Source organism: Chlamydomonas reinhardtii, chromosome 17, assembly GCF_000002595.2.
Source record: "Chlamydomonas reinhardtii strain CC-503 cw92 mt+ chromosome 17, whole genome shotgun sequence".
In the NCBI taxonomy this organism is placed as follows: domain Eukaryota; kingdom Viridiplantae; phylum Chlorophyta; class Chlorophyceae; order Chlamydomonadales; family Chlamydomonadaceae; genus Chlamydomonas; species Chlamydomonas reinhardtii.
This window is the reverse complement of record NC_057020.1, coordinates 733,903-758,916: the sequence shown is the minus strand read 5'-3', so window position 1 is coordinate 758,916 and position 25,014 is coordinate 733,903. Positions and strand designations below refer to the sequence as shown.

At 64.4% G+C, this 25,014-nt stretch overlaps 4 protein-coding genes across 7 annotated transcripts; 2 read left to right on the top strand and 2 right to left on the bottom strand.

Annotated features, from left to right (window-relative positions):
* Positions 1-46: 46 nt before the first annotated feature.
* Positions 47-4,158, bottom strand: CHLRE_17g701350v5 (uncharacterized protein). 3 transcript variants are annotated; one of them, XM_043071920.1, is made up of 12 exons: positions 4,000-4,158; positions 3,859-3,871; positions 3,630-3,699; positions 3,414-3,486; positions 3,079-3,139; positions 2,660-2,747; positions 2,314-2,414; positions 2,015-2,087; positions 1,748-1,779; positions 1,429-1,530; positions 834-1,004; positions 47-555 (listed from the first exon to the last, which is right to left on the bottom strand). In XM_043071920.1, the coding sequence occupies exons 3-12, from the start codon at positions 3,678-3,680 to the stop codon at positions 519-521; spliced, it is 789 nt and encodes a 262-aa protein (XP_042914377.1). In that variant the 5' UTR covers positions 3,681-3,699; positions 3,859-3,871; positions 4,000-4,158; the 3' UTR covers positions 47-518. The 3 variants fall into 2 exon arrangements, with proteins under 3 accessions (XP_042914377.1, XP_042914379.1, XP_042914378.1); XM_043071919.1 differs by lacking the exon at positions 3,859-3,871 and having other exon boundaries at positions 3,993-4,158.
* Positions 4,159-4,278: 120 nt separating this feature from the next.
* CHLRE_17g701300v5 (uncharacterized protein) lies at positions 4,279-11,934 on the top strand. The gene is made up of 19 exons (XM_043071917.1): positions 4,279-4,598; positions 4,722-4,821; positions 4,904-4,991; positions 5,073-5,119; positions 5,192-5,269; positions 5,434-5,501; positions 5,618-5,710; positions 6,011-6,217; positions 6,612-6,700; positions 6,981-7,152; positions 7,428-7,511; positions 7,861-7,977; positions 8,252-8,323; positions 8,604-8,725; positions 8,927-9,014; positions 9,312-9,463; positions 9,662-9,806; positions 10,010-10,301; positions 10,570-11,934. The coding sequence occupies exons 2-19, from the start codon at positions 4,734-4,736 to the stop codon at positions 11,274-11,276; spliced, it is 2,709 nt and encodes a 902-aa protein (XP_042914376.1). The 5' UTR covers positions 4,279-4,598; positions 4,722-4,733; the 3' UTR covers positions 11,277-11,934.
* Positions 11,935-11,976: 42 nt separating this feature from the next.
* On the bottom strand, positions 11,977-20,538 carry CHLRE_17g701250v5 (uncharacterized protein). Its single transcript, XM_043071916.1, has 19 exons — positions 20,361-20,538; positions 20,186-20,280; positions 19,990-20,109; positions 19,710-19,775; positions 19,273-19,449; positions 18,814-19,032; positions 18,526-18,642; positions 18,146-18,280; positions 17,690-17,787; positions 17,425-17,515; positions 16,897-17,048; positions 16,514-16,634; positions 16,097-16,216; positions 15,635-15,760; positions 14,793-14,974; positions 14,200-14,365; positions 13,745-13,909; positions 13,220-13,336; positions 11,977-13,023 (listed from the first exon to the last, which is right to left on the bottom strand). Exons 1-19 carry the CDS (start codon positions 20,389-20,391, stop codon positions 12,544-12,546), a joined length of 2,778 nt encoding a protein of 925 aa, XP_042914375.1. The 5' UTR covers positions 20,392-20,538; the 3' UTR covers positions 11,977-12,543.
* A 117-nt stretch (positions 20,539-20,655) lies between these two features.
* On the top strand, positions 20,656-23,474 carry CHLRE_17g701200v5. 2 transcript variants are annotated; one of them, XM_001691548.2, is made up of 3 exons: positions 20,656-20,788; positions 20,952-21,081; positions 22,726-23,474. In XM_001691548.2, exons 1-3 carry the CDS (start codon positions 20,684-20,686, stop codon positions 22,902-22,904), a joined length of 414 nt encoding a protein of 137 aa, XP_001691600.1. In that variant the 5' UTR covers positions 20,656-20,683; the 3' UTR covers positions 22,905-23,474. The 2 variants fall into 2 exon arrangements, with proteins under 2 accessions (XP_001691600.1, XP_042914374.1); XM_043071915.1 differs by having other exon boundaries at positions 22,726-23,366.
* Positions 23,475-25,014: the final 1,540 nt, after the last annotated feature.

The following is a 25,014-nucleotide window of genomic DNA, read 5'->3' as shown; positions in this document are numbered from 1 at the left end:
CACGCATTGGGGCCCATCTTCCGACACACGGCGGTTCCCCCGCCCTTCTCTCCTCGGCCTTCGCCTACCAAGCATGCGCTTCCTCGCCAGCCTATTTCTCCGCTTCCCTCCTTCAAAACCTGTCTTAAGTTCCGTTCAAGTTTACTAGAAGCTCCGCTTAAAACCGCCCTTTCCCCCTCCCCCTCCCCACGCCCCCTGCCCCTTGGAGAGACTATCCCCTGGATATCACAGGTGCGCCACCGACAAGGCATGCTCATCTGGTCTATCAATTCACATGCCACATCGCCCGCCGTGCCGATGCAAGCCAAGCTGCCTGCCGCAGCCATAAACACAAGCATTCTCGACCATTGCCGCACCACGTGCAGCCCGCAGCATTCCTCTGGATGCCCTCATGCCCAAGCGCCGTCCTGCACGGACCGTGTCATCCTGCCGTGTGTCCCATCACGTCAGCTGTCCGCCCATGTCCACGAGATCCAGCTGTCCTCTCAAGTCCACGTTGCTCAATGCTTGGGCGTGTCTCAGAACGCCTCCGCTATCCGCTGCAGCTTCCGCATCCTGTAGGGCCATGCACAGACATAAGCGTAGTCAAGCCCTGACGGCCCTTTCCTGTCCTCATCACCGTAGCCGCGCATGCAGGTCAGCAGCGTTTTCTGCGACCCTGGAAACGCTCGTGTTACCGTAGCGCTTCCCATCCTGCGCCCCTTGGCGGCAGCCTCAACCCCATCCGCAACCCTTCACAACCACCCACCCCTCCACCACCCACAGCGTCCCACCGCAGCTCAGTTCTATTCCAGCGTGTTTCCTTCTTGTGCTCTCAAACACACACACTGCACCTGAAGAAGGTGTGCCGCCCCAGGCCGCTGCTCTCCAGCATGCCCGCGCCGCCCGGCCGCGCAAACGCCAGGCGCTGCTGCCCCGCCGCCGCCGCCGCGCCGCCGTCCTTGTCATCACCCTGCTCGTCCGCCTCAAACTTGAGACCCACGCCCTCGGGCGGCTCCAGCATGCTGAGGGGTGGGGTGCGGGGAGGTTATACGTGAGATAGGGGCTTGCGTGTGAGAAATGTTGTTGCAAATGCACGTGTGGAAGCGGCGACAGCGTAGAATGGCCACGTCGTGGACACAGCGGGAGGCATGCAGATGGGGAACGTGTGGCGGGCTACCCGAATCAGGTCCACCGCTACGCGACACCTACACGTCCATGCCGCACAGTCCCGCACCAACAGCGCTGGGCTCCCCGCCCGTCTCGCCTTTGACCAGCCCTGCTATCCAGCCTTTCCAGTCAAGATGGCCAACCCGCCCCACCCTCCCATGGAGCGCCACCCGTCCATCTTCACGCTTCCAGCGCACCCCGCCTTTGGCTTTGGGTTTGGTTCCAGTAGCCGCCATGCTCCAAGCCATCCCAGCCCCTGCCCCTCCCGGCCACACGCACCGCGAGCAGGTCTCCCAGCTGTGGCGCACCAGGCGCGGGAAGCCCCACAGCGGGTGCATGTGCTGCTTGAGCCACGTGGTGGTGGCGGAGTCGCCGGGGTAGCTGCGAGCAACCACAAGCACTTAGTGACTCGCGCGCACGCAAGGGTGAGACGGTCCATTGCATGGGCGGCACGCATGTGTCGTTTCTGTTGCATGTGCTTTCCTGGCACAAACAGCTACAGGCACGCAGGCGCTAGAGCACTTCAACACGGCGGCGCAGCATGCGCGCAGGCACAGGGCGGCGGCAGCGGCAGCTTGCGCACCCCGTGCCCACTTACCCTGTGCCGACCTCCCCGGTCAATCCAAGGCTCTGCAAGGCGGGGGCAGGGCGCGGCACCGAGCGCGTGGTTGGCATTACGTTGGGCGCAGGTCCCCAAATATTGGTTGGCGCAAACCTTGTTGTGCTCGTTGAGCCTCTTGACAACTCAAGCGCTGGTATTGCTGAAGCTTGAAGGCAACACTGCGCCCCCTGCTGCAATCTCACACTCACACTTGCGCAACTAGTCGTGCGCCCGAAACCCCACGCCGGAACCCCCCTGCCTCACCTTTTGGCTGTCCGTTAGCGACTTGTCGCGAATGACCTTGGCCACGATACTGGCCGCGCTGACAATCGGGTACCTGCAGGGGCACGCGGTTGACACGTAACGTACGCGCAGGTCAGCAACAAGTACATTGGTAAACTCCCAGCACCCGCGCCCCGTCACTGTGGGGTGCGGAGTTTGGGGTTTGAAGTTGGCTGGCTCCTGGGGCAACCATTCGCGGCATTGTCCTGGGTTCCGGACTGAACTAGGCCTCCCCCAAACCCTGCTGGGCCCCCCCCCCACACGCTCACACACACGCTCACAGCGAGTCGGCCTTGGGGCACACGGTGAAGTCCAAGCCGGGGAAGGCGCGGCTGAGGCGGTCGCGGTGGCGGTCGGCGTCGCCCACCGTGTCCACGTACACCTGCAGGCGGGAGGTGGCGATGGAGGTAGGGCGTGTTTCGGGTTCGGGTTTGGATTCTGGGCATCGTGGGGTTGACTCCGTGGGCTGCGGCATACCGCCCCTCAGCCTTACCTCCCCCCAAGCCTCGTGCCAAGGGACTGTGACGCCTCCCGCCTCGCTCGCACCGCCCTCCTTCCCATCCCGCACCACCCCGCGTCCCACCCCACCTTGCCCAGCACCCCGCCCCACCTCGCCCAGCACCCCACCTGCTTGACGTTGGCTCCCGACTCCAGCGCCCGGCGGATGATGGCGCAGGTGGCGTCAAAGGCCAGCGCGTTCAGGCTGGTCTTGTCCCTGGCGACGTGCGGTGTGGTGTGTGGGTATTAGGGGCGGGAAGCCTTTGGGAACTGAGGAGTCAGGTGCGCAACAGGTGGCTTTGCCGAGCACGGCATGTGAAGGAGTGGCTTTGGCGAGCACGGCTTGTGAGGGAGTACATAGTGCAGGGTGCTGAGATTGGTGGCCTGCGGAAAGGCCGGCTGTCCGCCGCCCAAGCCCCTTCCTCTGCGCGCTGGCGGCGCCCCCATCTTCCATAGACGACTTACCCCCATTGCCCCGCCAGCGCACAGAGTTTGGCTCTCGCAACCCCTCTTGCCCCACCCTCCACTGGGCCGCCCACTGGCCGCACCTGCCGAGCATGTGTCCGCTGATGAACTGCGCCGACATGATGTGGGCCACCCAGCCCACACCTGTAGCAGCAGGGCGGCCGGGCGGTCACCCGAGGGTATGGGGGCGAAAAGCCACATGAGGTGAGGAGCGTGTGCGGGCACGGGTACCGTGGTCAGTGGGGCACGGGGGCAAGTGATGTGCAGGGAAAGGGAGGATCGTACTTGTGGTTTCGGAGCCGGGTGTTCAGCCATCACACTGGAATGACGCCTTGGGCAGCGGCGTGGGGTGACACCCCGCGGTCGCCGGCGGCCAGCCAACCAGGCAGAGATGCTCTTCCCTCGCGGCCTTGCTCACCCGAGTCGGCATCAATGGCCTTGAACAGCTTCTCGCGCGTCTCATGCGTGAGCGTCTTCGAGTCCGCGTAACCCTGCAGAGGAATGCGTCAAACCCAACATCAGTCCACCGCGCACATGACTCCAGTGCCCTGATGTGCGCCAGACCAGCTGCACCCCAGACCTCCATGCTGGTCCTACTCGTGACACGAATGGGCACATACCGGCATAAGCTCACCCGACTCGAGATGTCTGTGCTAACAGAGGTGAACGCGCACGCGTACACCATTGGCCCGAGCACTGGACCGCTGCAGGCGGGACGAGAGGCAGGCAGGTCAGCTCGTCAGCAGCGGCTGTGTTGCCTGCCCGTGCCGGCATGACAAGAGCATGCCTACTCGCGCTCAGACAAAGTATTCGTATCCCGTTGACCCGGGGGTGGGCACGACTGGCGCTTGACAAACGCTCACCGTCCGGCTTCATCTGTGTGCAGGGGGAGCAGGATTGGTGGGACGGGGTAGGGTACGTGTGTCGGTGACAAGGGGTTCCAAAACTCGGTGACAGCTGCCAACTGCAAATTCAGTGTATGTGTCTGTAAGCAAGCGACTCACCGACGCCAAGAATGCACGGCGCTTTGGTCCATTCCTCCCCAGTGCGGAGCTGCGACACAAGTCGCACCCCGACCGTGCTGCTAAAATCCTGTCCGCTGCCGCCCGACGCTGGTTCAGACATGTCTTCGGGAAATGTGATATGGTTAAGTCCTCGTCGTGGGGTATTGCTGCAGGGAAAAGTCTTTTGGTCTTTCCCGCGTATTTCACGATCGGAGCCTCATCCTGCGGGCCGAGTGGGCCCCACCGGGCTCCCGACGACCCAACCCGTGGTATTTAGTAACTAGGACACAATAACAAACTGGACCACAGACTAGTATTATTGCTTAACGCTACCTCAAGCGAAACTCCGCCATTGACCACAGCCTTTGACGCGCGTTGAAGATGGCTAAATAGTGTTACTATGCTAAGTAGGAATCCGCCCACCATGGGCACCTAGTAACTTTGCGACGCTGCGACCAGCCGAGCAAATAAGTCCCGTTTTTCACACAGCGATGAGAGAGACCGGATACATGGTTCACCGGGTCAAGGTTTACAAGCTAAATGCGGAGGGGCAATGGGAGGACCGGGGCACGGGGCATATCAGCGTGGAATACATGGAGGTGAGGCGGCGGAAGGGTTCTTGACCGCGCTGTGTAAGACGTGCCTCCGACACTGCGCACGAAGCGGTATCGGCTTGCTTGGTACTTTTGGCTGATGGCACGACCGGTGGTGCTATGCCGCAGCAAGCGAGAGCTATGGGCTTGGTGGTAATCTCCGAAGAGGAGAACGGGAAGACCCTGCTGGTGCACCAAATCTCCCGCGAGGATATCTACACGCGCTCAGGTAATGCATAATTCATTACCGACGACGGACGGGACCTCTGGGCGCAGCGCTGAAGGCAGAATTTGGCTTTCGTTGAATGCAGAAACAACGATAATCACCTGGCATGACGCGGAGATATCGACTGACGTTGCTATCAGCTTCCAAGAACAGGTTGGATGCGAGCACATATGGTAAGCGCGGTCTCAGCGACTCTGCCCAACGATAGCGGTCATGCGAGGAACGGGTTTGACGCGGACCGTTTGGACCCGCAGGCAGCAGATCAACCAGGTGCAGGGCGAGGAGCGGCTCAGGCAACAAGGTAAGGCGTATCCCCGACGCATAGCGCGCCAAAGCGCTCAGCTGTCTAAACATGGGTCCCGCATGCGCCCAGATCACGAAGCGAGGAACCGGAAGGCGAACAGCGACGAGTACGAGCAGCCGACGACTAGCGGCGCGCATATGGGCAATGGTAATTCGGGTCCGATTCACGGGGCTGATAGGCGGGGTGGGGGCGCGGGGCAGTTGTGCGGGCCCGTCGAAGGCCGTGGCACGCGGCCACCCTGTTGGGGTTGGCGACGGCCTAGCATCCCGGTCTCTCACCCAGGCTGGCCTGCCTGTGGGGCATCCGTGTAGGTGACTTCATGGACAATGACATGGAGCTGCCGGCGCCGGAGCTGCGGAACCTGGAGAACATTGCGAAGGTCAGCTGGGCAGGACAAAGAAGTAGCCGTGTGTACAGGGGCCGCAACACACCTGGGCGCGGTGCCGCGCGGCGAACGGTGCTTGAAAAGGCTTGGGCACTCCTCCTGGCTCGCAGGTGCTCTCGCATGTGCCGCCCTTCCACCGGGACCGGATAGCTGCGCAGCTCATGAAGCCCAACTACCTCGCGGGGCTGTTGGACCTGTTCAAGGTAGGCAGGCAGAGACAGCAGGCCTGCGCCGTGGTGGCGGCAGGGTGGGCGGCAGGAAGGGTTGAGCCAGCAGGGGCTAAGAAAAGAGGCGATGAATGGCGGGCGGGCGGACATGCTCGTGAGATGGGCACTGCCAATGCACGCGTGTCGGGCGCTGTCGTGGCAGCTTGGCTGGTGGAGTGAGCAGCCTGGGAATGCCGGTAGGAACCAGGTGGCCGGTCGCACGCCCGGCGCGAGGCAACGCGTTCAGTTTGTGCCTGCTACACCCCGTCGGCGCCCTCGCACCCTGTCGTCTCGCAGCAATGCGAGGACCTGGAGAACACGGAGGGGCTGACGCACATGTACGCCATTGTGCGGAGCGCCATCATGCTCAACGACAGCAGCGTGCTGGAGGAGATGCTGAAGGAGGAGCACGTGATGGACGTGCTGGGGGCGCTGGAGTACGACCCGGACGTCAAGCAGCCGCAGAAACACCGGGAGTTCCTGCAGAGCCACGTGCAGTTCAAGGTGCGGGCGCGGACGGGATGGGTGGGGGGGGAGGGAGGGAGCGGAGGGAGGGAGGGAGCGGAGGAGCAAGGCGGCTTGAGCGGCAGCTCGAGCTGACAGGCGGGGCAGAGCGTAGGGTGGGCGGGGCGAGTTACAGGTGGGAATTGGGTTCAGGAAAGGGATGTTTAATGGCTGCTCATCTGGCGGGGCAAAAGGCGGTAGGAGCTCTGCAGCAGAACCGGGGAAGCAAGGCCCGGCTCTGGACGACGTGGGCCTGCAACACAGCTGCTTGCTGGCGGACGCCGGTGCTGGCCTAGGGTTTCAGGGCCGGAGTGTCGGGCACGGCGGCGTTGCGTTCTGAGAGCCCTTCTGACCCCGGCTGGCTGGCTGTGTGTCGCTTGCGGCGCTCGCGCAGGAGGTGGTGCCCATTACCAACGCGCAGATCCTGGCTAAGATCCACCAGACTTACCGCATCCAGTACCTGAAGGACGTCATCCTGCCCAGGTGCGGCCGGAGCAGGCGCGCGCCTGGAGCTCGGGGCAGCACACGGGGCCGGCGACAGCGACAGCGGCGTTGGGAGTCGGGTGTTTGGGATGTGTGGGCGGCAGGCCGCTGCTCTGCCTTCGTAGCAAGGGCAAAGGAAGGCACAGCGGGGCAACCCGCAACGCACGGGTATTAGGCGGGACTGACGCTTGCAGCACGCAGCACACCGCTAGCTCCGCCTCTATCCGCCACCCATCTCACCACCCCTATCACCATGCCCGCTGCGCTCCGCACCACACAGGTCGTTGGACGACGCGACGTATGCGACGCTGTCCTCCCTGGCGCTGTTCAATAACATGGAGGTGGTGGGCGCGCTCATGGCGGACAGCGCCTTCCTGCCGCAGCTGTTCCAGCGGCTGCAGTCGGCCGACCCCGCGGACGCACAGTGGCACGACCTTGTGGCGTTCCTGCAGGTGCGGTGGTGACGGCAGGAGGGGGCCGGGGAAGTGGTGGCGGTGGTACTGGTTTGAGGCAGGGGCGGGGAGGTGGTCGTCCGTTGAAGACGGGAAATGAACAATCCGCCGGGGGGGGAAGTGGTCCGGCGTGCGGTGATGGGTCTGAGGAGCTAAGTCAGGGCCGTAAAGGGCGGGCAGGGCGCAACAGAGGTGTGGTGGGGCTCTGGCGCTGGAGCCTCCCAATCCACCAGCCCCTCACCACCTCTGCACTGCCACATTATCTCTGCCCACAGGAGTTCTGCAGCCTGGCGCGGCACCTGCAGCAGCAGCAGCGCGCCTCGCTGTTCAACCGGCTGGTGCAGCTGGGGCTGTTCGAGGTGAGGGGCGGCGGCCGCGGGGACCACCTGCGTGTGTGAATGGGCGAAGAAAGCGCTGTGGTACGGCGCTCGGGCGTCGGGGTCCCAAACGCAACAGCAGCAGACAGGGCTGGCAGCCGCTGGTGTTGCTGGACGCGGACCAGAGCGGCCGCAGCGACGCGCGGACCGGCTGGCATGCCGCCGCCGCCACAGCAGCCGCGGCGATGCCTGGTCGCAGAGTGGCGAGAGGGCAGGGGCGACACGACAGGCTGCTGCAGCCTATCCGGCCATTTGGTGGTCTGCTCCTGGCTGCCGGCTGACGCCCTGCTCCTTCCCCCGGTGCGCGGCTGCGCCTCCACCCGGCGTGCAGGTGGTGACTCGCATCATGATGCACAGCGTGGACGACGTCAAGCTCAAGGCCACGGACGTGCTCATGTCCTCCATGCAGCACGACGTGCTGGCGCTGCGGGAGTTCCTGTACAAGCAGGTGGGGAGGCAGGGCGATGGGGCGGTGGGAGGGAGGCAGGCGAGCGGAGCGGTCAGGCGCCGCCAAGCGTGCCAGAGCCTCAAGCCAGCAGGGGACCAACAGGCGCGGTCGGGCCATCTCATTGACCATACCTCGCTTACATGGCGGATACAGCGCAGTGACCATACCGCTCAAGCAGCGAACACGGCGCAGGGGCGGGGCACCCTGGCGTCATCCGACTGCCAGTATGCCGTTCCCCAACCCACTGACTTGGATTTGCCCTCCTCGCCGACAGGAGGAGCACACGCTGTTCGGGCTACTGGTGCGGGAGCTGACGGATGGCACCGATGCGGGGCTGGCGGAGCAGGTGTGCGGGCCGTGTGGTAAAACAGTGCAACTGGCGTGCGTGGCCCGGTTTGGGCAAAAGCGGGAAGGGACAGGTTTGGGTGGGGCGGGGCGTGTAAGCCTTGGCCTATCTAGACGAAAGGGGCACGCGTGGGGCTCAAAACGAAACAGCGTACACGAGGTTCTCCTTACGGGAAGCCGTGATCCCATGTGTTAGCGGTAGGCAGAAGGAACGAGGGCCGCGTGTAGATCAATGTTATGCCGCACCCTCAACACACCTGCCGCCGCTGGCCGACGCGCAGGTGTGCGAGGCGCTGAAGCTGCTGATGGACCCCGACACCATGGAGGCGCCGGTGGAGAAGAACGAGTTCCTGGACGTCTTCTACGACAAGTACCTGGACAAGATGACGGAGGTGATACTCAGGTGAGGAGGAGCTGGGAGAGCGGCTGGGTTGGGAGGATAGGGCGGGCGCGGGTGAAGGGAGGGCGGCGGCTAGGGGGCTGTGAATGGCAAGGGCTGGTGAGGGGCCAAGGGGCCTGCCTTTCCGTCGGGCCATTGAGGAGCGTGCGAGGATGACAATCCCCTTCACCCCCGCTTTGCCTGTGTGCCGGTTCCGCCCCGCAGTGACCAGAGCATCAACACGACCGGCACGCGCTCGGTGCCGGCGGCGACCCTGGGGCTCATTCTGGAGCTGCTGTGCTTCTGCGTGCAGGTGGGGGGCGGAGGCGCGCTGGGAGCTGCCTGGAGATGGGGAGCTGTTGATGGAAGGCGGGGGGGGTTAGCCTAATCCAGGGGGCCAGTACCGGCGCTGCGTGCACGCCAGCCCCGCGAACGAGGGCGTGGTGGCAGGGAGGCAGAGGGGCTGGGGAGCGAGCAGTTGTCTCGAACAGGCCGCGTATTACCTTACACGAGCAATACCGCTGTCCGTGTGCTGCTCCACGCAACCGGCTAGCGATCACGTCCTCAACCTCAGCACACCCGCTCCCACATACACACCGCATCCACGCAGAACCACTCGTACCGGATACGCTACTACACGCTGCGCAAGCACCTTGTGGAGAAGGTGCTGAAGCTGCTGCACCGCCGCGAGCGCTGGCTGGTGTGCGGCACCGTGCGCTTCATGCGCGTGTGTGTGGCGCTCAAAGACGAATTCTTCATTCGGTGGGTGGGGGCCGGCAGCGGCGGCGGTAAAGCTCTGAGGCAGAGCAGGGCCCTGAGGGCCTGTGAGGTCGCAATGGGTACGGGGTGGCATAGGAGAGCCAGCCAACCGGATGTGGGATGGCGGTGGAGCGAAAGGGTGTGACGCGTTCCGCCCTTACAAGCTCCCGCTCCCGGCTTCCCCCACCTGCTGCCTCACAGGTACCTGCTGCGGCACAACTGCTTCGGGCCGCTGATGGTGGTGTTCTTTGAGAACGGCGAGCGCTACAACCTGCTCAACAGCGCGGTGCTGGACCTCATCGACTTCATACGCAAGGAGAACATCAAGCCGCTGCTGGACCACCTGGTGCGGAGGAGGGACGCGGGAAGGGCGGGAGAGGCGGAAGGAGTGGGGCGTTGCATGGCTGGGTGAGGCAATGTCTACAAGTGCAGGGACTCGTTTAATGGATCTAAGGGGCGTGGGAGGGGTCAGGCACACCAGCGCCCTATGCATATGGCGCCCGCGGCAACGTCTCACTGTCATCACCTCACCCGCCGCGCACCTCACAGGTGGAACAGTACGGGCACCGCTTTGATGAGTTCAGCTATGTCAAGACCTTTGAGCAGCTGAAGCTCAAGTACGACCAGGCGCCGGAGCGGGCCGGCAACGGGGCAGTGGAGGGCGCGCCGGGGGCGGCGGCCGAGGCGCCGGACGCGGCAGCGGCGGCGGCCGCCGCCGCGGCGGCGGGCGGCGCGGCAGCGAACATCCGGGGGCGCACGATAGTGTTCAACACGGCGGGGCCACACAGACCCGGCATGCCTCCGTACCACCGGAGACGGCGGCGCGACGACCGAGATATGGGTGAGTGTGGGGGCTGGGCCGTGAGCGGGCGCGTGCTCCAGAGCCGCAGCACTGCCGCTTCGAATGCGGGGCTCACTGGTACGTCTTGGGCTGACGGCGCGCAATCTGTCACCGCCCGCCACCCGCCGGCGTTGAACCCGTGGACTGCATCCTAGCATTTCCTGTTGCTAGCACAGGACCGCGTCCTATCATTTTCTGTTGCCGAATGGGAATGGTGGTGCGTCTTGTATCTGACTGGAAACGGTGCTCCCGATGATCCACTCTGCAGACAAGGACGAGGAGGATTACTTCAGCGAGGACGCAGACGACGAGGCGGACGGGCAGGAAGACGGGCAGCGGCATCATCACCATGCAGCAGCGGCAGGGCAGGACGCGGGCGACGCCGACGGCGCGGCGCCCAGAGTCGACAGCAATAGCAGGGACCACGGGTCGCGGGCGCTGCGGGGCGGGCCGAGCCGGGTGCCAGTGGAGGCCGAGGCGGAAGGCGCGGCGGGGGCTCCTGCGGGGAGCGATGAGGCGATGCCGCAGGCTGCGCAGGAGCCGGAGGCCGCAGCGGCAGGGACGGCTGGTGCTGACGGGGCGGCGGGGGCGCAGGGCACGGCGGGCGGTAACCGGCAGTGGCCGGGCCTGGTAGATTACGATGACGACGAGTCGGAGCCTCACGCACAACCGCAGCAGCAGCAGCAGGAGGAGCCACAACAGCCGCAGCAGCAAGAGGCACAGCAGCAGTCGGCTCTCGAGGAGGCGGCTCAGGCGGAGCCGCTGACGGCGGGTGGGGACGAAGCGGTGGCCAATGGGCCAACGCACACGCCGGTCGGGCGTGGGCCAAGTTTGGATCTGGGCCGGCGACCGCGCAGCCCACAGAGCGACGCTGCAGATGCCGAGGAGGGAGCGGGCGGGACTCCAGGCAAGCGGATGCGTAGCGAGGACGGCGGTACGGCAGCATCGCCGGCAACAGGGAGTGCGAACAGCTAGGTGGGCAGTGCAGCGCCGCAGCCGGAAGAGCAAGGGCTGCGCAGGGGAGTCGGCACTTGCCGAGGGCATATGCACACGCTCTTCCAGTAGGGCGAGGGCGGAAGCAGTGATTGCTGCTCGGGGCCGGCGCGCATCGCGCGCCTTGGCTGGGTGGTTGCACAGTGTCTGTCAGGCGTATGTGGGGCGCTGTTTTATTGGCGCTGCTGCCGTGCATGCGCGGCGATTGAAGCTTTATCGGGAAGCTTGTGCTTTGGGTGGCAGCGTGTGTGTCTGGGTGAACGAGCGTGTGAGTGAGCGTGAGAGGCTGGGGGAGGGGTCGGCAGTGCGCCCACGCATTCGGGCGCTGCCGCATGCCGGCCGGCAGTGTGCAGCAGGGCGACTGGCCGGTTGACTGGCCCTGACGTGTTGACCGTTACTTCTGTTCCAGTTCTGGTGTTGTTGACCTGACCCGAAATCTTCCATGACGTGCGTGAGGCTGTTGTTTTATGGGCAACCGGACGTCGGAACAAATCGCTGCTCTGAGCATTGCACATAACCAAATATGAAGACTGGCGAGTTGGGCGGCACAGGTGCATGGGCCTTGTCCGAGCGCCGAATCCAAATTACTGTTTCGGCTGGCAAGATGCATGCCCCATTCTGTGTGTAACAGCAACACTGTATCGAGAAGCACCCCACATGCCCTGGGATGGTAGCCGTAGGGGAGGGACCGAGAGGAGCCAGGCAGACATCCTGATCTTTCATTGGTTGCTGCCCCCCGCAGCCTGCTTGGGGGCAGCACACCGCGTTCCGTCCGCCAGTAACCACCAACTTCAGCGCTGAACGTTTCTGACCGCCGCATCGGTCCTCCGTCGACAAACCGGTGGGTGATGGGGTGCCGCCCGCGGTCCCCATCCACAGGCCAGTTGTCAGACACGAACTATCACACCACGAGGAAGGAGGACACGCACGCACCCTGCCGAATACAGCCTACCTAAATGAAATGCTCGCTGGTCACGTTTGTTGCGGTCATGAATCTACCCAAGCTGCACCCCCAATAGCTACCCCCGCAGACACCACACCTACATTTAAGTCAGCTGGCTGGCCTCACGGCGTCAAGCCAGGCCGGTCACGGTGTTTCACTATGTCAATGAAACTGGTCACGTCTTGTGCCGAAAGCCTTATTCACGTCAAGACCACCACCATCACGACAAGTCAAGTCACAAATACCCCCCTGCAGTGCTTGCTCACCAGCCCACCCCACCCCCCGCAACCCTGCGCAGCGCCGCGCTCACGCCCCCAGCTGGATCGTCCGCACAGCCGGCGAGCCGCCCATGCCTCCCCGCTGCTGGCTCGCAACGCTCCGCGCGCTACGCACACTCCCCAGGCTGGTCTGGCTGCGCGCGCTGCCCGGCCGGCTGCCGCCCAGGCTGGGCGGGTTGCTGCCACCCGAGGGCAGCCGAATGCCCGCCGCCTCGCACGCCTCCGCAATCATGGCCCCAGGGTTGGCCAGTGCCAGCGCCTTCAGCTCCAGCAGCATCGCGCGCGTCACGTCGCGCACCTCCGCCAGCTCCACGTCGGCGCCCTGCGGCGAGTTGGCCAGCCCCAGCTTCTGCCGCAGCTTGTCGGTGCGGCCCAGCGCACGGCCCAGCTTCTCGCGCTGCTCGTCCAGCTGGCGCTGCGCCTCGGCCTTGCGCCGCGTCATGTCGTCGACCAGCGCCTGCAGGCTGCGCTGCTCCTGGCCCAGGTTGGAAAGGCGCGCCTCCGACACCTGAGCACAGGGGAGTGTAAAGTGTGAGCGGCGCCGGGGTGTGCGGGTTGGATGGGTGGCTTGCTGGGACGCTGGGTCAACAGAGTCAGTTGGTGCGGTGTACGGGCAGGGAGAGATGAGGTTTGTGATTGAGGCGTGGCCTCGCCGTGCCTAGCAGCACCGGAGTACAGGAGGGGCCACCCCGCCACCCTCTCACCTGGATGTCTCCGGCGATGGCTGCCTCGTCGGCCCGCCGCGCCTTGAGCTTGTCGTAGGCCTTGTCCAGCTTGTCGCGCAGCGCGGCGCGCTCCTCGAACGCCTCCTTGCTGCCCACCTGCAGGAGCGGGTGAGCGGGCGTGGGTGAGTGGTTGAGAGGTGTGTGTGTGTGTGTGTGTGTGTGTTGAACAATGAACAAACGGAACAATTCCGCCATACACGCGCGCGCAGTTACCAAGAAATACCAACGCCGGTTACCGGTGTGTGTGTGTGTGTGTGTGTGTGCGTGCGTGCGTGCGTGCGTGCGTGCGTGCGTGCGTGCGTGTGTGTGTGTGTGTGTGTGTGTGTGTGTGTGTGTGTGTGTGTGTGTGTGTGTGTGTGTGTGTGTGTAGACGGGAGTGGGCCGGAGTGGATGGGCGGGTGGGTCAAGCGGGAATGGGCGCTTCGCAAGTCAGCCTGGACCTTGCCTCCGCTGGACCAGCTGGCGAGCACTGGCGCACCCGCACACCATCCTACTGCGCCGTACCTTTTTGTAGGAGGCTGCGAAGTTGGTGTTCACAGCCATGAGCTGCGCCAGGGTGGCCTCCAGCGCCGCCACCTCCTTCTCCGCCACGCGGATGCGGCCGTCCAGGTCGTCGCCCTCGCGCTGCAGCGCCTCGCGCTCCTGGGCCGCCTTGATCACGTAGTAGGCCTGGAGGGGGGGGGGTTGCAATCACGATAAGGGTTTAAGGGTGAAAGCGCAGCCAGGAACAGCAGTCTAGCAGACGTGTGTGGAGGCGAGAGGTCAGAGAGGCGTGGTTGGGGCATCGGCATGGCACGCGGAATGTAGGTGTTCCATGGCGTCGCGGTGCCGGGAAGGTTGCACAGCTACGACAAAAGCTTCAAAACGCGGCAGCAGCACCTGTCCCCGCCTGCAATCCCGCCCCCAAACCACCCCCAGTCTGCGCCTGCCCTCAAGCCCACCCACACGGGAACACACACCTGCGTCCGCTCCTCGCCGTCGTCCTCGCCGCTGCCGCGGTGCTTGGCTGATATGATCTCGAATTTGGCCTGCAGCTTCTCGCAGCGCAGCAGCCGCTCCTTGAGCTCCAGCGTGATGCGGTGCACGTCCTCGCGCAGCAGCCGCAGCTCGGCGCGCAGGCCGTCCCTGTGTGTTTGGGGTTGGGGTTACACTCATGATTAGTTAAGAAGTGAAGGCGCAGCCAGGAACAGTAGTATAGCAGGCGCGTTGGGGATGGGGTTACATTCATGATAGAAACAAAGTGGGGTGGGGTGGGGCGGGGGTGAGGAGGAGGAGAGGCGTGGTGTTGGGCGGAAGTAGTGAGCCTGCGAAGTTGCGGCTGCGGCGCGGTTGCGAGGGTGAGGTACTGAGGCTAGCAGGTGCCTGACCAGGGCTCATGGGGAACGCGTCTGTGACTTCCACGCCCATCCACCCTCAGCACCATTGGCCGCCGCCAATGCACACGCCCCACCCACCCAAGCCTACACCCCCTCCCTCGCTGCCTCCCTCTCCCTCCCTCCCTCTCCCTCCCTCCCTGCCGCCCTCACTTCCAAACCATCCCCACCCGCCCCACCTGTGCACCTCCACCTCCTGCTTGCGCTCCTCCATGCTCAGCGCCAGCTGCTGCTTGCGGTTCTCCAGGCTGAACACCTCGTCCGCGTGGGCGGCCAGGATGTCGCGCAGCCGCTTCACCTCCAGCGCCAGCACGTCGTGGTCCACAAGCGCCTTCTCGCGGGCCTCAACAGAGCCCTTGACCTGTGGCGAGCGAGTGCGTGTGTGTGTGTGTGTGTGTGTGTGTGTGTGTGTGTGTGTGTGTGTGTGTGTGTGTGTTAAAAAACGAAACGAAAGCCCGCCCAACGACGCGATGGAGTTACTTACCGATACCGTGCGTGTGTGTGTGTGTGTGTGTGTGTGTGTGTGTTAAAGAGCACAAGGAAAACGTTGCGCAAAGACAGTGTATGCGATGCAGCAAAGCGACGGTTTACGGATGTTACCTGAAGTTACCTCGCATACCTGCTGCGGTGAGCCGCCGGTCTTACCAACCGGAAATCGCGCAACCCCCGCTACTCTAACCTCGAGGGGGGATTAGTGTCCACACGCTCTCAAGGGTGCAAACCCATGCATGTGCTCACGGTACCGTGAGGCCCAGGCACTCCTACGATTCCTAGCTCCGCGTCGCTACTCCTGGCCGCTAAGTCCAAGCTCCCGCCCAATCCTCGATGAAATTCTCACCTACGAGCGAATAAGAAAACAACAGAGCACAGTGTGTGTGTGTGTGTGTGTGTGTGTGTGTGTGTGCGCGCGTGTGCGTGTGCGTGTAAGGAACCCAACAAGCCCGCGCCCGCCCGCCCGCCTGCCTGCCGCCTACCTCCCCTCTCCCCACAGCTCCTCGCACACACACGCCCACACACGCACCTGTCGCGACACCATGTCGTTCTCCAGCTTGAGTGTGGAGATGGTCTCGTCCAGCTTGGCCCGGTCGGCCCGCAGGCTGGTGTTGGCGCGCCGGGCGGCGAGCAGGTCGTCCTCGGCGCGCTTAACCTGGCGGTGGCGGCGGCGTGTTGGGTGGTGTGTTGGGTGGTGTGGTGGGCGGCGTGTTGGGCGGCGGGCGGCGTCAGGTGCATAAGTGGTGGAGGGCAGGCCAGGCAGGTTGTCGTGAGATATTGGCAGAGGCAACGGCGCATGCTCCTCAAGCCGTGCTCCTCGCCATGCGGCGACGTGCTCAGTCCATCCCCCTGCGACCACGCTGCCACATTGTGGCCCCAAACCACGGCCGCCGCAGCCCAGCCGCTCCCCTTGTGGGCTGGTGCTAGGTCTTAGAATACTTGGGATGGAGGAAAAATCCCCACACACAGACACACACCCACACACACGCACCTGCTCCAGCAGCATGGAGTACTCTGCGTTGACGCCCTCCAGGATGGCCGTCAGCTTCTCAATGCGCGCGTTCAGGGCGCGGGTCTCCTCCTCGCTGCGCACGCCGCCGGCGCGGGCCACCTGTGGGTGGGTTGAAGGAACGGATGTCGGTGTGGTGGCATGGCCGGCACGAGTCGAGTGATTATGCCAAGGACAGCATCTTCAGTCGCTGATACCATTTCGTGCTCTGTTCGTTGATCCCCACGCTTTTCCAATGACACCAAGGCCCGTCCTGCCCGGCCCATACACCGCACCCGGCCAAAGCCACCCGCCCCCCAGGCCAAAGCCACCCGCCCCCCAGGCCCCAGCCCCCAGCCCCCTTCCAGCCCCCGTCCCCACCAGCCACCAGCCCCCTTCCAGCCCCCTCCCCCCCCTCACCTTGCGCTCCATCTGCTGCAGCTGGAACTCCACGTTGTACAGCAGCTCCTGCTGCCGCACCACCTGCTCGTCCAGCGCGTGGATGCGCGCAGCCAGGTTCTTGTTCTGGCCCTGGCCGCCGCTGCGTGTTGGAAGGGGGGCGAGGCGGCAAGGCGGCGGGAAGAATGTGCGGAGTGAGGGTTTAGGAGAGCGGGGGACGAGGGGCACAGGGCGCAGGCCATGGGCTCACATCATTTCTTACTTCCTGGCCCGTGCAGCCGCCCCATCCCTGCCGCGCCCCATTCCACGGCTGCCTATGACTAACTCCTTGATTCTCTCTTGGCAACGGCACAATTGCGATCGTGGCCAACGACCACCGCGCTCCCTGCCGCCGCCCCGCCCACCTGATCTCGCTGATGAGCTCGCGCTCCTTCTGACGGAGGTCAAACAGCACCTGGCTGCGCTTGTACTGCTCCTTCTTCAACAGCTCGTGCTCCTTCAGGATCGCCTTCAGACGAGCCTCCTCGCCCCGCCGCATCGCCTCCAGCTCTGACGCCTGCACAACATTTCACAAGATGGTACAGGAAGGAGTAAACATGATGTCGAAAGCCGGACCAAAGCAATGTGTGCGCTGGAGGTTTTTCTCTTGGGCACCTGCGGTACCTTTGCAGCCCTGACAGTCCACCCTAGGGCCGCGGACGCCGACCGTACTGTCACTGTGCTGCTGCTTTCCAGCCGCCCTGCAACCCCGAACCCCCTCCCAGCCAGCCCTGTGGGCCCGACTACTACGGTATTCCCAGCCCGCCTCGGCGCCTCCCTTTCCCTTCCACTTCCGGCCCTCCCGCCTCCACTGCCCTCCCTCTCCCCGTCCTCCCTCTCCTTCTCACACTGTTCCCCCCCCTCCCTCTCCTCCCTGTCCCTTTCCTCCGCACCTTGGCCTCCATGCTGTCCAGGTTGCCGAACTCGTTCTCCAGCTTGCGCTTCAGAACCACGAACCGCTTGCGAGCTGCGTCCAGCTTTTGCCTGTGTAGGGGCGTACGGGGAGCAGGGAGCAGGGAGCACCGTCTGCTCGTGCCCTCAACCTCCAACTGTACCCACGCAGACACCACACCGCAGCTCCCGATACTCCCCGCTCGCGATATGAGTCGATTGGCGTTTCCCATAGGAAAACCCGCCCGTGTTGCCTCCGGCTCTCACCGCTTTGCGTCCAGGTCCTCTCGCGCCTGCTTGTTCTCCACGGTGCGCTGCGCCAGCTCTGTGGCGGCCTTGGACAGAGTGGCCTTCACCAGCTCCACCTGGAGAGCGAGGAGGAGCAGGAGGAGGCCGGGTGTGGGGCAGGAGGCCGGGTCAAGACGCCGGGTAGGGAGGCCACAGGCGCAGGACGCCGCAAGCAGGTGGCCGGGTGTGAAGCACGGAGATGCAAGAGCAGGAGCAAGAGAGGCATTCGTCCGTCAACAAACGCCAACCTTACCTTGACGCCCCATCATTTGCTCTCGCAGTCGCCGGGCGCATCAGTCGCACAGCCGCAACCCATAACGCCCACCATGTCCTCCTCCCGCTCCCCGTTCCCCTCCAGCTCCCCCACCATGTCCTCCTCCCGCTCCCCCTCCCATCCCCTCCCCTCCCCTCCCCGCCATCCGCCCTCCGGCCCACCTGGTTGTTTAGCTCCTCGGTGCGCGCCTGCTCCCGCGCCAGCACGTCGCGCTGCTTGCCCACCTCCCGCTCGTAGTAGGCCACACGCGCGTCCGCCTCCTTGGTGTTGAGCGTCTCATTCTCCAGGAAGCGCGCCTGGCGAGCAGGCGAGCAGCGAGGGCAAGGGCGAGAGCGCGACAGGTGAATGCGTGTTGGCGCCCGCACGCTTCGCCTCGTCCTCTTTCAAAGCTCTGTGCCCGCCCGTATGAGCACGCACCCCGCCTCATGTCCTTGCAACCCCAATCCCCAAACCCAGCTCGTGGTCCCTCCATTGCTGCCGGTAAACCCGACCGCCCTCCTCCCGCTGACTCCCTGCGTGCGCGTTGCAAGCCGCCCCTCACCTGCGCGTCCAGCTCGCGCTTGCGCTCTCGCAGCACGTCCTTCTGCATCGCGAACTGCTCGCTGGCGGCCGCGATGGCGGCGTCGCGGTGCCGCATCGCCTCCACCGCCTCCTCCCACTGCACAGCACCGGGGACACATACAAGAGTCCACGGTTAAAACACCCATCCACCTCTTCATCGCCTCCACCTCATCCAGTTCCAGCCCAGCCCAGCGCATAGTGTGTCAGGTCAGCGTCAAACTCACTACACCACATCCGCCCACATTCCACGCCCCCCTCATGCTCCCACCTGGCGGATGAGGTCCTGGCGCTCCACGTGCAGCTTCCTAAAGTCCTCCGCCGCCTTGTCCAGCTGGATCTGCGCCGCCTGCGTCTCCACCACCTCCGCCTCCAGCTCCTCCTTGCGCCCCACCACCTGCTTGCTGACGCGCTCCAACGCCAGCGTCAGCTCCTTCACCTTGCCGTCGTCCGCGTGCCGGTACTTCTCCAGAGCCGCATTGTCCTCCGCCTGCGTGGTCCGGGAGGCGGGACGAGCGGGTGAGCGGGTGAGAGGCGGTGTTGGAAGCATGCATTGGTCCCAGGGTTCCGAGTGCTGTTGTAGATGCGACTTGTGACGTGGAGCGAGCGTTGAAATCAGCTACCCGTCACCTGCCCCCCGCCATCCCCTCAGCGACCCCTCCACTTTCCCGGCCCCTCGCCCCGGCGCCATGCCGTCGGCCAGACCTCCCCCTGCCCGCTGCCTGCTTACCTTCTGCCGCTCCGCCAGCGCCCACTGCTCCAGCTCCTCCTGATTCCAGTTCATGAGCATTTTGAACTGGTCCAGCTTCTCATTGTTTTTGTAGATTTGGTTTTGGAGCCCGTTGATCTTGTCGGCCAGCTCCTGCCGCTCCGCCTCCATCTTGCCGATGTCCTTTTTCAACCGGCCCTGTTGGTGGGATTGTGGGGAAGAGGCGAGGGATGCTGAGGGGCCGCCGTGGTGGCGTTGGCGGATGGGGGTGGTGGCACCGGGCCTGCTTGCGTGACGGCTCCTTCGTTATACGGCGTCCCCCTCTGCCCACCCCTGCTGCCGCATCGCCGCCGTGCCATCACCGCCATGTTCTGCCTGCGTGGCCAGCGGCTGCGGTCGCGGCCTCCAACCCCCCTGCCGCCTTGCCCCGCTGCCTCGCAGCTCGAGCCGCCACGCACCATCTCCCGCTCAGCCATGGCGTTGAGGTGCTTCTCACTCTCAATCTCCTTGTTCTTCGCCTCCACCTGCGAACAAAGGAGACCAGCATTGGGTTTACTGGCATGGTTGCTAATGCCTACGGTGGCAGCCCTGCGTTACCTTGCCCGGGGTATCGTGGCGCGACATCCAAGCGCACGCACACGCACGCCTGCCCCCGGCGTATCACGCTGCTGCCCCTCCACCCCCCCCCCCATCCCCGGCCCAAGTACCCACAAGGGCAAGCCCCTGCTCTGCCCTCACCCGAGTTTGCGTGTACTTCAGCTCCTGCTGCACATTCTTTAGGTGTTCGTCCATAATGTGCAGCCGGTCCATGTTCGTCTCCAAGGCACGTTCCGTCCGCTCCAGCCTCCGCTCCATTCTCTGCAGACACCGCGTGAATAGTTTGAGTATGATGCAGTAATACAGCCATCCACGGCTTGCTTGGGGACACACTCACCGCGTTCTCCACATAAAGAACCTCATTTTCCGTCCCCTTCGCGAAGGGAGGCAGGAACGACATGTCGACCTCCTCGTCATCCTCCACCAGCTCCTCTGCATAAGAAAAGCCAAGAACCCAAGCGTTGGGACGCGCGCCCAGCCTGACGATTAACATGCCTTGCTCGTTCACGTACCCTCCGTCCGATAGGGGTCAATGTTCGCCATGGCTCCTAGCAGCGAGCCAGCAGCGGCAACCCGTCCCCACCGCTGCTCGGCGTAAAAAACTGCTCAATGGTGCTTCGAGGGGCCGAAACACAGCGCTTTTCACGAAATTGAAATGTAAAACTAGTACTCAGAATATTAAAGCGCCAGTTATAGCGATTAATTCTAGGAAAGGGCCCCCTTTGGCTACAAACGATGGGCACCATCGCATGGGCCAGCGACGGGTCATATCCCGCGACCGCGCACTGGTTCCCCCTCTCCTAGGCCTGTCCAGTGCCAGTTTAGCGCAGGAAAGATGCCGTTCAAGCGCTACGTTGAGATTGGCCGCGTGGCCCTCATCAACTATGGCCCCGAGTTCGGCAAGCTCGTGGTCATCACCGATGTGATCGACCAGAACCGGGTGGGTTGTTGGATGCAAAATGTGCTGCGGCAGGAGCAGTCGCGCAGGGAGCCAGGTCCCGGCCGCCTCTGCCGCCGCATTGCCGCCCGCGCCAGCGCGGCCGTGTGAAGAGCTACACGGCGGTCGCCAGCTTTTCCTTACGACAATGTTTCCGGTCGCGCAGGCTCTGGTTGACTTCCCCGAGCAGGAGCGCCGCGTGGTGAACTTCAAGCGCCTGGCGATTACTGACTTCAAGGTGGACATCAAGCGCCACGCCGTCAAGAAGGACCTGAAGAAGGCCCTGGCTGACGCCGGTGAGTCTTAAAATGAAGGAGTAGGGGCGGGATTTGGTCAGGGTCCGGGCGGCGGGTGGTACTGGGGGTTTCGCGAAATGCAGAGCCGCTGGACACTGGTACCGGAGCTGGCGTATTCCAGAGGAGCAGAGCAGCGATGGCAGCGGCTCGCAGTGCGGAGCATCCGCGTCGTCGGCGCTCGCCTGAGTCTTTCGACACTGGTGCAGCAATAATTGGCAGCTTATCGTAATGCCTACATATAGCTGTCAGAACGGGCGCGGCGACAGCGAATGCAACAGTTGGCACGGACTCGGTCGACACCCCTTGCCCTGGGGCAGCAGCCTGGCGGATTCAGGGTCCGGGCATGGCCAGTAGGACCGCCTGCTATGCAGCAGGCATCGGCTCTGTGCGCACAGGATGTGGACAGCAGCAGGGCTGGGGCCGGGCGCCTGGGGAGGGTCGGGTGTGCCTTCCCGGAGTCGAGCCGGTGTCATTTGTCCAGCCGCACGGTCAACGAAGCCAGCAGCCCAGCTCGTGGGCTCCCTGTGGGGGCGGGGCGGAGAACGCGGCAGCTGCGGCACTGAGACGATCCCAGTAGCAGCGGCGGCGAAGCAGCAGCGGCGGCGAAGCGGGCGACTGGCGTGCGGCATGCGGTGCGCAGCGCCCGGCTGCACCTGCACGGAGCGCTTGGGCACGTGGCGGCGGCGCCCCACAATGCCTCAGTGCCAGAGCCGCTCTTGCCGTTGCTGCCAGTGCTGATCAAGGGTCGCAGCCAATGCTGCTGATAGGATCGGCTCAGGCCCCACGGGGACCGGAAGGGCAATCAGACCCCGGCGTAATGGCACAGCCACAATCCCAGCATCCGCTACTCCTTTGAAGGTGTGCGCAGCCGTTGCTGCTACCTAGACAGGGCTGGCGGGAGCACCGACTTGCCGTCCGCAGTGTGTCCAGCAGCCTCGGATGGCGCGGGCGACGGCGCGGCGCACGGGTTGACGCAGCTCGCCGCAGACCGGCAGCGAACCTGCTGCGTACCGTGCTGTGGGCGGCCGCAGTGCTCTGGCTCACGGGCCCAACCTGCCGCGCCCACCCGCGAGCTCTGGTTCCTGGCCTCGCCAGCGGTTCCCGACCTTGCCAGCTAGAACGCCATGCCCGGCTGGTCAAACGGCTGTTGCGGGGGTCACATTGGCGACGCCGCAGCCACCTGTGAATGGCAGCACCCCTGCGCAACGGGCGAGGCATGCGCGCCGGGATCTTGCAGTCAGCCGGGTCAGTGCTGCAGCCGGTCGAAGCGGGAGGCCACGCCGGGCACAGCCGCCGCAGGGGCAGCAGCAGCAGCAGCCGAAGCAAGCTGCAAGTCAGGGCATGGTGCAGCCTCCAAGAGGACGTTATGCTGTCCGCCTGGGGTGCATCTCGATCGTGCGTCTCTCCAGAACGGCAGCAGCGCAGGACGGCATGGCGCAGCAGCCGGGCACGGAGCCAGGGAAGGGGCTTCCAGGATGCCACAACTCCTGGGGTCGGGGGCTGCCTGCAGCGGCACAACACACAGTGGTGCAGCTGCGGCCACACATATTGCTCATCCTAGCCACGCCGCCGCTGCAACGACCCGCCGTCCTTTCTAACCTATCCGCGGCTGTCCCTCCCGCCTCCCACCTCGCCACACCACAGATGTGGTCGCCAAGTTCGCTGCCTCTTCGTGGGGCCAGAAGCTGGCCAAGCAGGCCGCCAAGGCCGCCACCACCGACTTCGACCGCTACAAGGCGACCGTCGCGAAGGCGAAGAAGGCCCGCGCCGTGCGCAAGGTCCTGAACGGCCTGAAGAAGACCGCCGCCCCCAAGAAGAAGTAAACCGCTTCTTGTAGCATCACGCACCTCTTCCCGGGCATCAGGCTGGGTTGAATTGTGAGCGCCAGGCGGCGGGGCGAAGTGGCGCGGAGCGGCCGAGCTGGAGCACGGAGCGGCTGCGAGCGGCGCGGAGCGCGCCAGGCTGGTGTAGGCGGCGGCGGGCCGTCAGGCGGCGCGGGAGTCTGGAGTCAGGGGGCGCAGCGGCCGGAGGGCAGCGGCGCGGCGGCTGGGGGCGCGTGGGCGCCGGCCGCGGCGCAGCGCGCTGCCTTTTGGGCACGTGCGCGTGTGCAAGGCGGTCGCCGCGGCGGCAGGCGGCTGGCGGGCGGGGTGCTGAAGGGTCAGGCCCCGTCCGGCGACGCCTGGGCGGTGAACTGTTTAGAGTGGCAACGATGGTCCGTGGTGTGACGGGCTGGAGCATTCGGGTGGCAGCCCCGTCCGCCCTGGGCTGTAACCCCCATACGGTGAATGAGAATTTCAAGTGCCCTGGTGTCTCCCGCCACCGTGACAACGTTCATGGGGATGCGACTGGCAGCCTGGGTTGAGGCGCTCTTGAGGGATCTTCAGCTACGTCTGGGTCGGTACTCGGCAGCTGTAGCCAGCAGATCGGAAGAAGCCTCCTGCCACAACGCGCGTCAGCCGTCTCTCGGCCGCAGCCACTCAGCAGGCGCCCCCGTGCAGCCAGCAGGGCAAGCTGGCCATTGAGCAGGCACAGCCACCCTGCGACCAGTTCTGCTCCGCCACTCTCACGCCAACCTGCCCCTCACCCTGTCCCAACGCATTCTTTACGGGTACATCCCTGAATGCCCGACGACGCGTAGCCTGCCCCCACGTTGATTAGGTACGGGTGGCCGCACCCTTCTTGCCTTCTAGGGACACGCGCAGACTCTGCAATGACAGATCAGCATAGCAGCGGGCCAGTGTCGTGTCATTCTGCCGGAGGAATACGCGAGTGCGGGTTTACTGGGACAATGGACTGCCGTCGCAGTCCCCGAGATGTGAGATACCCCGGTGGTTCTCACTGGGCATGCCCTCCGATTGCTAGCTGGTCCAAACGCTAGTCTTGCCTGCCGCTGCCTTGGCGTTCTCACTCCCGCAGGTGATCAGTCTGCTCTCAGCGAGTCACAAGAACTACACATTAGTCGTCGTAAAACCAATATGGAGTAACAGCCACGAGTAACAGCGGACAGTGCCGCTCACAGGCGTCATTGCCCGCTACGTGCGCCGACCAACTTCTCACTCGCACCTTTCTCTCAGGCCGATAGCAAGCAAGGTTAGTCCTACACCAAGTAGGCAATACACAGCAATCTTAGCTGCTAAAGTCCACACGCAGTCACACACGCGACACGAAACCCTAGGCTACACACGGTCGTGCCGGTGGAATGCAGTGCCGGCAGAATGGCGCGACACCAGGGGCGGCGACCATGCAGTTCCCGCGGACTGTGTTCCGGTGAGCATGGGCAACCTGCCCCCACGTAAACCGGACATGGGGTGGTCTTGCACTCTTGCTGCAATGAGCATGTGGTGGATACCAAGTGGCACAAGTGAACCTTTCAGGTGCGGACGCTCCAGGTCCGTGCCTAAGCCACCTATGGCGTGCCTCTGCAAATCCCCCTGTTTTGGCATTCGGCAGGGGAGCCTCAGCAGCATACGCTCGCTCAAGGAGGGGGTCGGAGGGCTCGTGGCTATGAGTTTGGGATGTGGGGTTTCCAGCTCCGGGGACCTGACGGGGCCTTCCGCCTGCTGGCGTGCGTGCGTGATCATCATCAAGTGGCGCTGCGCTCGTGACTCGTGAGCTGCGTCAGCAGGTGCCGCTCCTGCCGCTGACACCATTGCCCCTCCCCATAAGATGCCGCGCGGATGTCCTCTTCAGAAGTGGGGATTACGAGCACATCAAGGGGGTGCCGTTGATAGCAGCCCTTCCGTACGTGCGCCTCGGGAGTAAGCGGCCGGCGGCGGGTAACCGGGGGTGACTGGGAGCGAGAATTCGACGTGCCGGAAGAAGTCTTTGTACAGATGTAGTACCGAAAGGCATAAGGGCAGGCTGCGAGAGCCGCAGCCGAAGCAACCTGTTGGCCACGAAAGCGCAGAGCTAGGGACGCTGCGTTAAAAAGCG

Coding starts and splice junctions, on each gene's coding strand:
- CHLRE_17g701350v5 (XM_043071918.1), bottom strand. CDS start 4,120: ATGTCTGAACCAGCGTCGGGCGGCAGCGGACAGGATTTTAGCAGCACG. Junction 2,415..2,659: donor CGGGAGCCAACGTCAAGCAG/GTGGGGTGCTGG, acceptor TCCCGCCTGCAG/GTGTACGTGGACACGGTGGG. Junction 2,088..2,313: donor TGCCCCAAGGCCGACTCGCT/GTGAGCGTGTGT, acceptor GTGCCCCTGCAG/GTACCCGATTGTCAGCGCGG.
- CHLRE_17g701300v5 (XM_043071917.1), top strand. CDS start 4,734: ATGGGCTTGGTGGTAATCTCCGAAGAGGAGAACGGGAAGACCCTGCTG. Junction 7,153..7,427: donor ACCTTGTGGCGTTCCTGCAG/GTGCGGTGGTGA, acceptor CTCTGCCCACAG/GAGTTCTGCAGCCTGGCGCG. Junction 10,302..10,569: donor GCGCGACGACCGAGATATGG/GTGAGTGTGGGG, acceptor TCCACTCTGCAG/ACAAGGACGAGGAGGATTAC.
- CHLRE_17g701250v5 (XM_043071916.1), bottom strand. CDS start 20,391: ATGGCGAACATTGACCCCTATCGGACGGAGG. Junction 18,281..18,525: donor AGCGCGAGCTGGACGCGCAG/GTGAGGGGCGGC, acceptor CCTGCTCGCCAG/GCGCGCTTCCTGGAGAATGA. Junction 17,516..17,689: donor GAGGACCTGGACGCAAAGCG/GTGAGAGCCGGA, acceptor GCCCCTACACAG/GCAAAAGCTGGACGCAGCTC.
- CHLRE_17g701200v5 (XM_001691548.2), top strand. CDS start 20,684: ATGCCGTTCAAGCGCTACGTTGAGATTGGCCGCGTGGCCCTCATCAAC. Junction 20,789..20,951: donor ATGTGATCGACCAGAACCGG/GTGGGTTGTTGG, acceptor CCGGTCGCGCAG/GCTCTGGTTGACTTCCCCGA. Junction 21,082..22,725: donor GAAGGCCCTGGCTGACGCCG/GTGAGTCTTAAA, acceptor GCCACACCACAG/ATGTGGTCGCCAAGTTCGCT.